General features: G+C 42.7%; 1 protein-coding gene across 4 annotated transcripts in view; it reads left to right on the forward strand.

The window, feature by feature from the left end:
* yaf2 (YY1 associated factor 2) overlaps nt 1–12,392 on the forward strand; it is a 141,853-nt gene that overhangs the window by 64,144 nt on the left and 65,317 nt on the right. Inside the window, exon 1 of one of the 4 annotated variants that reach the window (XM_059977705.1) lies at nt 3,611–3,753. The exons of the other annotated variants lie outside the window; for them this stretch is intronic. Within the exon in view, the coding sequence (XP_059833688.1) occupies nt 3,730–3,753 (24 nt within the window). The 5' untranslated portion in view covers nt 3,611–3,729. Of the gene's footprint in view, nt 1–3,610; nt 3,754–12,392 lie in introns of those variants that run through there. 4 annotated transcript variants of the gene reach the window in all.

Below are 12,392 nucleotides of genomic sequence, written 5' to 3' on the forward strand. Positions count from 1 at the left end.
TGTTGCTTCCCACACATAGGATTCTTATAACACTTTGCCGAATTTGCTTCCTCAGATTATCGATTGCCCTTGCTAATGACGCCTGTGACACGTGTTAAATTCAGATGAATCATTTTCTGGGCTCAGCAGAGCCCAGTGTTAACGTGTCATCAAATAACTGAGTTAAAACGTAGAAAATAAAACACGCACAATGCTGGAGGAAGTTAGCAGGGCAGGCAGCATCTATGGAGGGGAATAAACAGTCGACATTTCGGGGTGAGACCCCTCAACGGGTGGGGAGGAGCAAGAATAAGGTGGGGGGAGGGGAATAAATACAACCTGGCAGGCAAATGGTAAGTGGGTGGGGGAGAGGGGATGAGGTGAGGAGCTGGGAGGTGATAGGTAGAAGAGGTAAAGGACTGAATTGGAAGGAATCTCATAGGAGAGGAGAATGGACCATAGGAGAAAGTTAAGAGGGGAGGGGCACCAGAGAGGTGAGGAGGAGAAGGGGAAAAGGAGGTTACATTTTAACGTGTAGTTCTTTTGCATTTGGAAAAATCATACGAGGCTTTCTGATTGCATTCCAGCTGATATATTGAATGATTTAGAGGTGTTTTCTTGTCATTTTAAGTCACTCTTTATTTCATTGCAATTCTTACAATCTTTGCCTAAGCTGAATTTCTCCAAGTTTGTTGTTGTTTTCCTGAGATATGCTATAAAAGTTAAATGCTCAATTTTTATTTTCAATTTTCTTTGCTGCTTATATTTGCATCTATTGGCCAACATTACCAAAATTTGCTGCTAATTTCTGAATTTTATGAAGAATCACTTATAGGAATAGTTTCCAAAGTTCCTCATGGCAAACTGTAGCCTGTATTTCTTGCAAGTTCCAACTTCAGTATGGACACACACAGTGGGCAAGATTGCATGTTACAGGATCAGTGAATATTTGGTCTTGGCCAATGAAAGGATAGATCAAATATGCAGGCAAAGAGAGTCTTTCTTTTCTATTCTTCCTCTTACAATTAATTTTACATTTCTAACTCTTGAATTTGTCTGATAGCTTTGCAGTAGAAAGTGCTTTGGCCAGACTAGGGTTAACCGACCTGGTTCTTGAAGCCCAAGTTTTTGTTGTTGTACCTTTGGATCGTTTGTTTTCTCTGCTTGAGTTTTGGGGCATTGACAGATTCAGAGGAGCTGCTATCCCTTGTTGCAAGTTGAAACGTGCTTAGTTAATGAGCAATGGCATAAAACATGAGCTGTACAGTGGTTAGTAGATTGCTATTGGTTTACCATTGTCACATGTACTGAGATATAGTGAAAAGCCTGTCTTGCACATTGTTCATACAGATCAAATTATTACACAGCATTGGGCTGCAATAAGGTAAAACTGTAGCAATGCAGAATAATGTGTAACAGCAACAACGAAAATGCAATGCAGGTAAACAATAAGATCATATTGAGGTGGTTTTAAGGTCAAGAGTCCATCTCATTGTACTATTAAATTTTATACACGTAATCGTCTTATTATAGTGGGATAGAAACTCCTTCAGCCTATGGTACACGTTTCCAGGCTTTTTATCTCCTGCCTGCAAGGGAACTTGGTCAATGGGTTAGAGCAAATAGAATTTGAGGGGAGGGGGGAGTGGTGTGAAGTGACTTGAGAATTGGTTGTTGGGCAGAGGGTTTAGCAAGAATGATGATTGGCTGTTTGTAAATGATGATGTGCAAGCTCGTAATGAGGTACGGTAGATTGTGAGACAGTGTCCATCTTATCACACAAGAGGTCCATTCGGGCGTCTGACAACAGTGGGATAGAAGCTGTCATTCAGCCTGGCTGTACGTGCTTTCATACTTTTATATCTTCTGCCCAATGGGAGGGGGAAAAGAGAAAATGTCCAGGGTGGTTTTTTTGGCTGCTCAGTAAAGTTGAGATAATGTTATTGGGGGTAAACTCATTACCAATCAAAGCCCCACTAGCTGCTGAGTTGCCATTGTGGGATGGCGGTGCATTGTGGCTAGTGTACTGCTATTAAAACACTAATAACTCGGTTTAATTCCTGCCACTGCTGGTGAAGACTTTCTATATTCTCCCCATGACCATGTGGGTTTCCTTAGGGTGCTGTGGTTCTCCCCACATTCCAAGAATGTACAAGTTATTAGGTTAATTGGTCACATGGGTGTAATTGGGCAATATGGGCCTGTTACCATGCTGAATTTCTTTTTAAAAAAAAGTGCTTATGAGGTTAGTCCCAGGACCACATTGAATTGTTTCAAACAAATATATGTATAGGCACAAACACGTTCAAAGTAAATTTATTATCAAAGTACGTGTACATAAATGTCATCGTACACATTAATTTTCTTGTATGCATACTCAATAGAAAATAGGCATCCATTAGTCTCGTGAGACCATGATTTGCGCCTTGGAATGTTTCCAGGGTGCAGGCCTGGGCAGGGTTGTATGGGAGGCCGGCAGCTGAACATGCTGCAAGTCTCAACTCTCCCACCAATGTTGTCTAAGGGAAGGGCAAGGGCCGATACAACTTGGCACCGGTGTCGTCGCAGAGCAATGTGTGGTTAAGTGCCTTGCTCAAGGACACAACATGCTGCCTTCATTGAGGCTCGAACTAGCAACCTTCAGATCACTAGACCAACGCCTTAACCACTTGGTCACGCGTCAATGAATCTATAGAATGATATACCGTAACAGAATCAATGAAAGACTGCACCAACCTGGGCTTTCAGCCACTGTACAAAAGATGATGAGCTGCAAATATTAAAAGAAAGAAATAATTATAAATAAATAAGCAATAAATATCAAGAACATGAGATGAAGAGTCCTTGAAAGTGAGGCTAAATATTGTGGGAACATTTCAATGAGGGGGCAAGTGAAGTTGAATTAAGGTATTTATACCCTTTGGTTCAAGAGTCTGATGGTTGAGGGGTAAAAGCTATTCCTGAACCTGATGGTGTGGGTCCTGAGGCTTCTGTAGCACCTTCCTGATGGCAGCAGTGAGAAGAGAGCATGGCCTGGGTGGTGAGAGTCCCTATGATGGATGCTGCATCAGTGTTTCATGTAGATGTGCTCAGTGGTTGGGAGGATTTTACTCGTGATGGACTGTATCAATCATTGTTTGAATAAGTACAGTGACCATTTTCCGTGCCTCTTGTGTAAAATGGTCCCCCAATGTGCACTGTTCTTGGAGATAGGTCACTGTTTGCAGAGCAGCAGCTTGTGATTACAAAACCCATCAGCCCCTATGTTTCCATAGAAATAATTAATGTGTTAGTATTATATTTTTGGAGATTTAAGCATTATAATGTGTTTATTAATCTATGTTAACACATTTAGTACATTATTGAGCATGTTTATGTTTCTGCGATTGTATTGTCTCATGTCATATTCATGTGTTCTGTTACCTGTGGAAAGTATAAGTAACAAGGACTGAGGGAATGATTTTCAAATGCAAGCCAAATTCTATGAGGTGATTCTAACCCCCACATGAAAATGTACCCTGGAGGTTATTACTTTATAAAATATGAATGACTCGTTGCAGAGGTTCTCCCTGCCTCGGCATGATGTTTCCTGTTTGACCATCGGCTCATGATAAAGTAAATATTTACCCAGTCCCACGTCCGAGGATGTGATTAATGGTTGATCGATGTTTACATATCATGGTGTTTGAGAGCTGTGGGGTTAGTGCAGTAAAACGGGGCTCGGGTAAAATATCAGCTGCTGCACGATGAATGGTGGGAGCAAGACCGAGGCACGTATGTTTTGTGTATGTTTAATTGGGGTGGTCTGCTTTTCTTCTGCCTGAAATCACCCTTCCCCTCTGGGCAGTCCCTCAGGTCTTGGTTTCACAGTGGTGAGTGGGCTGAAGGAGTCTTTAGTGGATGCACCACCCCTGTCTCAGTGGAGGAGGGCTGCTCAATGGGCAGTTTAACAGGAGCAAGGGTCCCTCTCCAGTACTGCTGAAGGGTTTCAGCCCAAAACGTCGACTGTACTCTTTGCCTGACCTGCTGAGTTCCTCCAGCATTTTGTGTGTTGCTCGGATTTGCAGCGTCTGCAGATTTTCTCTTGTTTGCAAAGGTCCTTCCATTGGTTTTGGGCTTCTCTGGAACCTGAAATCTCGGGTGGCCCCCAGAGTGGGCAATACGGTTCCCCTGGGGATGGTGAGAGTTTCTAAGGGGGTGATCAAATAAAGGGAGTGCGGGCAGGAATCGGTCACAAGGAGAGCAGCTGAGGGATTGCGGGGTTAATTTAAGAAATGAATTACTTATAAACATTCCATCCTGAGTGCCTGATAATTGATTAAAATGATCACGTAAGCACTTCATCTCTTGAGATGAAGTTCTCTGAGATTATGCCTGAAGCAAGTTATAGTTGTTGAAAGCAATGTGACACTTCTGTATTTGAGAATTCTGGATTGAAGAAATTGTGATATTTCCAGACCTGGCCTGCACATTATTGCTGTTCACTACTGTAACACGGTGTTAGCTAGTACAATTCTCATACTCCAGTCACGCAGTGATGCAATTCCTGTGAATTAGGGTGTGATGTTCAATGGGGTAAAGTTCAGAATCTGCCCTTTTGAATGGTCATCACTGTATTTCTCTAGTCCATGGCTCAACCAAGATATCGCTGCCCCATTTTATGTACCTTCAGGCAGAGTCAGATTTTGCCTCAGCTGCTTTTCCCTTTACTAATTGCAGCACTTGAGGTTGGGCTTAGAAAGTAGATGATTGCCCAAGGCACCCCCACCCCAAAAGAAATGCAGGGAGAGAGACAAATCTGAGTGGTTTCTCGATATTGCAACACTTACGAGAGTAGAGCTGGCAGTGAGCAGATGCATGCAGTTATTCTGTTGTCCGTCACAGAGTAGGGACGGGTGGGTGTTGTCCTCCTGACCCTTTAGTATTACTACAGGAAAACCACACTGTTTTTGCACACAGCTGCAACTCACTCGCACAGCATCTCAAAGTATTTGCTGCTTGCTGTTTCAATCACTCCATGGCTTTTTTGTGCGCCTTGTTATTTAACCTCTGCACGTGCACTTTCTGTCAGCTGTTCCACATCTCCAATGTGACCAGTCCCCACTCACTGCAGTCCAGATAGCTGGGTCTGACTGAGTTTCCCTACACTGCCCCAGGGCTGTTCACCACGTTTATATACTGTCCAGCCCAGCCTCACTATTGGTATATGTTGAGCTACAGGCTGTGCCCAGGCCGGGGAAAAACACGGACTGGAACTTCCCAGTGGCCAAACACTTTAATTCCAATTTCCATTCTGACATGTCGGTCCATGGCCTCCTCTTGTGCCAAGATGAGGCCACCCTCAGGGTCGAGGAGCAATACCTTGTATTCCGAGCAACACACACAATGCTGGATGAACTCAGCAAGCCAGGCAGCATCTGTGGAAAAGAGTACAGTGGACGTTTCAGGCCAAGACCCTTTATCAGGACTGGAGGGGGTAAAAAGCTGAGGATTCCGAGTTAGAGGGTGGGGGAGGGGAGGAAGAAACACTGGGTGATAGGCAAAAGCAGGAGGGGGAAGGCGTGAAGTAGAGAGTTGGGAAGTTGACTGGTGAAAGAGATACAGGGCTGAAGAAGGAGGTGTTTTAATAGAGGACAGAAGGCCATGGAAGAAAGCAAAGGGGGAGGAGCACCAAAGAGAGGTGATGGGCAAGCAAGGAGATAAGGTGAGAGAGGGTGAAGGGGGTGGGGGGATTACTGGAAGTTAGAGTAATCAATGTTCATGCCATCAAGTTGGAGGCTACCCAGACAGAATATACAAGGTGTTGTTCCTCCAACCTGAGTGTGACCTCGCCACCACAGTAGAGGAGGCCATAGATTGATGCGTCGGAATGGGAATGGGAAGTGGAACTAAAATGGGTGGCCACTGGGAGATCGCACTTTCTCTGGTCTCTGGCGGGTGGAGCGTAGGTGCTCGGTGAAGCGGTCTCCCAATCTAAGTTGCGTCTCACTGATATACAGGAGGCCACACCGGGAGCACCAGATGCGATAGGTGACCCCAGCAGACTCACAAGGTGAAGTGTTACATCACCTGGAATGACTGTTTGGGGCCCTGAATGGTGGTGAGGGATAAGGTGTAACACTTCTTCCACTTGCTAGAGTAAATGCCAGGAGGGAGATCAGTGGGGAGGAATGAATGAATAAGGGAGCGATCCCTGCGGAAAGCAGAAAGTGAGGGGGAGGGAAAGATATGCTTTGTGGTGGGATCCCGTTGGAGAAGGCAGAAGTTAAGGAGAATTATGTGCTGGACGCGGAGGCTGGTGGGGTGATAGGTGAGGACAAGAAGAACCTATCCTGACGTGGAGGCTGACATGCACAAAATGGAAGAGATGCAATTGAAGGCAACATTGATGATGGAGGAAAGGAAGCCTCTTTCTTTGAAAATGGATGACATCTCCTTCATTCTGAAATGAAAAGCCTCATCCTGAAAGCAGATGCGGTAGAGATGGAGGAATTGAGAGAAAGGGATGGCAATTTTAGAGGTAACAGGGTGGGAAGAGGTACCCTCCAACCTGATGGCATGAATATCGATTTCTCCTGGTTTAAAAAAAAAATTCCCTCCACTTCTATTGGGTCTGAAATCTTGACTGTTTTTTTCATTTCCACGGATGCTACATGACCTGCTGAGTTTCTCCAGAATTTTGTGTGTGTTGCTCTTTTTTAAACAGATGTCCATAAGCCAGTTTTATCCTTGTTGGAAAATAAAAACTATCACATGATATAGTAACCGTACCTCTACAGTGTATGGTGAATGGCATCAAAAAGGGCATATGACTAATAAAAAAGGACAATTACTAAAAATAGCAAGCGAGAGAGAGGAAAATAGCCTAGGAACAAACAAATGTCCGTACATTGGACAATTGAATTACCCTACAAATCATCAAGCTCCTGAACCAACTTGGATAACTTCATTCGCTTACACTCTGAACTGATTCTATGACCTACACACACTATCAAGAACTCTTTGTTCTCAGTATAACTGTTATTTGCACAGTTTCTCTTCTTTTGCACCTTTTTTTAGAGAGTTCTTGACTGTTTATGTAAAGCTTTCTATTGTATTTTCCTAGTAAATGCCTAAGTCTCCTGTGTCTTCTGCCTGATGGTAGTAGCGAGAGTAGGGCATGACCTGGTTGATGGGGGTCCTTGATGATGGATGCTGCTTTCTTGTGGCCATGCACCAAGTAATTGCACTCACTGGTGGGGTGGGCTTTGCTTGTGATTGTCTGGACAGTGTCCTCCTCTTTCTGTAGACCTTTCTATTCCTGGGTATTGGTGTTTCCATACCAGCCTGTGAATGCAATCAAACAGGATACTCTCCACTGCGCATCTAAACGTTTGTCAAAGTTTTTGGTGAAGGGTGAATCCACACAAACTTCCGGGAAAGTAGAGGTGCTGTCATGTCTTTGTGATGACGCTTGTCCATTGACTGCATTGTCTCAATGGAAAGGCGGTCACCTCAGAGGGTGTGGGCCTGGAACATCAGGCAGTTGAACGAGGTCCTGGGGACCTGCTCCACCTCATGACACCACAGCTGATGAAGCAGGAATTCCACTATATTGAACTTTTGGTAGAAGAACAGAGGAGTAGCAATGTGTGAAATCCTCATTAGATAAGGGTTTAGGGACATGGATGTGGCAGGCTTGTAGGCCAGAATCTAGGCCTCCTCCCCATGCTCAATGGCAACTTGAAGCATTCACTCACCAGCCTCCCAGACTTTAAGCATGGAACACAATGCCAGTCAATTCTGTTCCTAAATCTGTCAAAATGTTAAATTCTTGCCCTTAAAGATTATTTTTTTCAACATCTGCTTCGTGCTAATGATATTCATAGTGTGCCAGTTTGAATTAAGTCTGTATGTGAATCCACAGGAGAGGGGAGAGCTGAAGTTTGTGCCACAAGTAACGATTGAAGACTCTCCTTTCCCTGCGTTGACGAGGATTATCAGAAGATTATGGTTTATCCACATGGTTTTGGACTGAGCCATTCAAAGCCTCCCTGACTATATTTGGTGGCTGGATCTGGATCTTGCCTCACCGGAGATGGCAGTGAAGCAGCTACATTAGGAGCATTTACAAAACTCTTAGTTCAAAGTTCAAAGTCTGTTATCAAAATGCATATATGTCACCATATACAACCCCCAGATTCATCTTCTTCAAGCAAAATGATAGGTGCATGGATGGTAGAAAATTGAAGAGCTGTTGCTGTTGTCCTGAACAGATTGGACAGCCGGAGAAATAGTATCTGCTGTTGACCCATTGTGACAGTAGCCAATCTGAAGCGGATGCAGGTCCTCTGAGACAGGAGTCGATTTGTGCCATAACCAATCTCTCAAAGAACTTCATTGCAGTGGATGCAAGTGTGTGTGGGTAGATGTCACTGAGGCAAGTCACCAAACTCTTCTTGGGCACCAGTACAACAGATGCCTCCCTAAAGCAGTGGGAACCCTAGACTGCAGAAGCAAGAAGCTGCTGATGTGCTTGAATACTTCAGCCATTTGGTGTGTACAGATCTGCAGCACCCGACCCGGTATGTCTTCCAGGTTGAGCATCTTTCACAGGTTCACACTCTTAGAGGATGCTGTGCCATTGGCCTTGGAAACCATGATTACAGGGTCGACAGGAGCTGTAAGGTCTCATGTGCATGTATCATTATCTAAAGTGCAGAAGGCGTTGAACTCAACCAGAAGAGATGGGCCACTGTTGGGTTTTGCCATGTAGGAATGCGTCAGTCAAATCACTGTTCAGTGTGTTTGTGAGAATGCAAGTCTGGTCGATGCATTTTTCCCCCACTACCATTCTGCTGCATTGCTGTGCTCCCCTCAGGCACCAGTATCTCTGTCCTGCCTGAGCTGAGTTGACTGCAGCACCAGTAGTTCCACTGTGAATGCTTGCACTTTCCTTATCCATTCACTCAACGTTTACTAATGTGCTGGTAACCCCAGCACAAATCCTGTGCATTGACGCTTGACTGTATGCAGTACCTGCACCTATAAATGTTCCTGGATTAATCAAGAATCAACTTTATTCACCATATACGTTGACGTGTACCAGGGATTTGCTGTGGTGTGTTGGCCAGGGCATGTCATGCAACAACAAAAGTAACATTCAACAATTGTAAAAATTAAAGAGTTATATAAAAAATAAAGTTAGAGGTACAGATACAAAATAAAATATATATAAATACCAGCATGTGCTTACATTGTAAACAGTATTATAAAAAGTGGTTTAAAGTGTTTACAGTGCAGTGATGGGGTGGGTGATAGACGGGGTTGGGGGGGTGGGGACTAACTAGAATAGTTGATTAGATTAACTGCCTCTGGGAAAGAACTTTTAAGATGGATGAAATTTTTGTTCAATAGTCTTATAGTGCTTTCTAGAAGGGTAGTGTCCACAATAATTTTTATCTGCCTACTTTGTCCCGCACAGATACAAATTCTGCAGTGATGATAGACTATACATTCAAGCAACAATATTTTATAGTCTTCAAACCAGCCACGTAGTTACAGTATGTATTTGTTGAATTAAAAGTGTTATATTAGGTTTGGAAATAAACTGGGCAGAATAAGCTACAGTCCTTATTATTACACATAATACAGATCTGTCAGCACCTCGAAGCAATCATAGGACCACTGGTAATGGGTTGAGAAATGACACTTAGAAAGCTCACCTTAAATCCATTTGATGTGTGTTTGTTTTGCATTTAGTGTACTGGTGAAGCAGCTTTATGTATAAAGAAAAAATGTCATCTTGTAAGTGCTTATTAAATCACTTTATTCAATCATTGTATCCATGGAGACAACCCAAGTTATAACACACCAGTTTTTGGGCATGAACCATCATGTCTGAGTTACCACCTTAGTCATTTTTCCTGTGGAATTTTGATGAGCGGCTCCTTTGGTTCTGACGGAAGTCAGTAATGGGCCAGCGAGTGTTTTACGCCTGTCACGGTCGCTCCTCAGCTTCGTTGCTTGCAGCCACTCCGCATTAGCCCATCCCAGGGGAAGCCGCTGGTCAGCATCACCGTTTTGCCGACGCGACCCAACCCAGGCAGCATGTGAGTTTTTGACAAACCAGGGTTTGTGCACACTTTCTTTTGAGCAGTGGCAAGGCGAATGTTGTTCGCTCCTGTGCGTGCCCAGACCAGTCACTGTGAGTCAATTCAGCTTCAATTTCCAGTGGAAGTACTTTCTCATTTTCTCTCCTGTTATTCCAAGGGATTGAATAATTCAATTAATAATTTTATAAGCCCTCTTTAATATGATAATTTCTTCTGCAGCTATGAGCTAGAGAGATGTTTTTAAGGATTTTAAAGAAAATTATAGAAATAGAAGTGCCATGTTAAAGTTGTGCATGTATTTTAAATTTTGATGGTGATGGAACAAGAATATTCTGCAGGTATCCAGTCATTATAAAGGAAGCAGATGTTATTTTTTTAAATGCATGATTGCAGCATATTATCTCGAACAGTTGAGGATAACAAATGCTCTCCTTCATACGTTAAATGTTAGAAGCACTCAGCTTGTCAGATGGTTGTGTGGAAGGTGAAATAGTTGGTTTTAGGTTTATGAATTCCTTCAGGACTGGGAGATATTCGAATCAGGTTTGTTATCATTGACATGTTGTAAAATTTGTTGGTTGGCAGCAGCAGTAACAGTGTAGGCATAACAACTTACTGGAAGTTACAATAAAAACTAAATGGTACAAAAGAGGAATATTGAGGTAGTGTTCATGGATTCATGAATCATTCAGAACTCTGATGATGGAGGGGAACAAGTTGATCCCGAAATGTTGAGTTCGTGTTTTCAGGCTCCTGTACATCCTCCCTGATGATGATAATGAGAAGAGGGCATGTCCCGGTTGATCAGGCTCCTTCATGATGGATGCAGACTTCTTGAGCCACCACTCTTCGAAGATCTCCTCAATGGTGGTAAGGTTCATACCCATGATGGAGATGGCCAAGTCTACAACAGGCAGAAGCCTCTTTCGATCCCATGTATTGGAGCCTTTAGTCAGAATAGTCTCCACCATACATGTGTAGAGATTTGTAAGAGTCTTTGGTGACATACTAAATTTCCTCAAACTCCAAATGAAATGTAACCACTGGTGTGCCTTCATAACTGCATCGATATGTTGGCCAGGACAGGCTTCTCGATACATCAACAGTGTGCAACGCTGTAATGAGAATCGGTTGATGTTGTGTGCTTGGATTTTCAGAAGGCCTTTGACAAGGTGCCACATAACAAGCCATGAGCCCAAGGTATTACAGGAAAGATTCTTGCATGGATAAAGCAGTGGCTGATTGGCAGGAGGCAAAGAGTGGAAATAATGGCAGTCTTTTCTGGCTGGCTGCCAGTGACTTGCAGTGTTCCACAGGGATCTGTGCTGGGACCGATCCCTTTTATTGTCAATGATTTGGATGATGGAATGATGGCTTTATTGAAAAGTTGCAGATGATACGAAGATGGGTGAAGGGGCAGGTAGTCTTGAGGAAGTAGAGAAGGCTATAGAATCTTAGATTAGGAGAATGGGCAAAGAAGTGACAGATGGAATACATTATTGGGAAGTGTTTGGTCATGCACTTTGGTAGAAGAAATGAAAGAGTTGAATATTTTGTAAATGGAGTGAAAATACAAAAAAACTGAGGTGCTAAGTGACTTGGGAGTCCTTATGCAGGATTCCCAAAAGGTTAATTTACACATTGAGTCAGTGGTGAGGAAAGTAAATGCAATGTTAGCATTCATTTCAAGAGCATTAGCGTATAAAAGCAAAGATGTAATGTTAATGGGGAAACTGGAGTTTCTGTTGCACATCCTTACCATTTTGGGTGGCCATATAGACCAGAGACTCTGGGGTTTTTTTTGTGGTTTCCCTTTGGATCATCTCTGCTGTAATAGGGAGACTTTTGATTTGTGTTAGGGAGAGTACGTCAAGAGGGTGGTCTTTTACTTTCTTTTTCAATCTTTTTATTGATTTTCATATATACACAAAAAAAAATAACAGTAATAAGTAAATTATGAATACAATAGACTTGAAATCACATTGATAATAAGATAACAATATCCTACTAAACATCAACAAAAGAAAATACCTTAATCAATCAAGTCCACATGATTATATGAAAAAAAAACAAAAATAACCATTAAAAAAGAAAAAAAAATATATTAAAAATATGTGAAAAAAATATATATTAAAAAAAAATAAAACACTAAACTAAACTAACATGGGCAATAATAACAGTTTACAAGTATATGATAGTGTCAAAGAACTCCGGAACTCCATACCTGAACATGAATAAGCAGAAAGAAGGTCTGGAAAAGGTCAAATTAATTCATATGAAAATGTCGAATAAACGGTCTCCAAGTTTCTTCAAATTTAA

Source organism: Hypanus sabinus, chromosome 8 (genome assembly GCF_030144855.1).
Source record: "Hypanus sabinus isolate sHypSab1 chromosome 8, sHypSab1.hap1, whole genome shotgun sequence".
In the NCBI taxonomy this organism is placed as follows: Eukaryota; Metazoa; Chordata; class Chondrichthyes; order Myliobatiformes; family Dasyatidae; genus Hypanus; species Hypanus sabinus.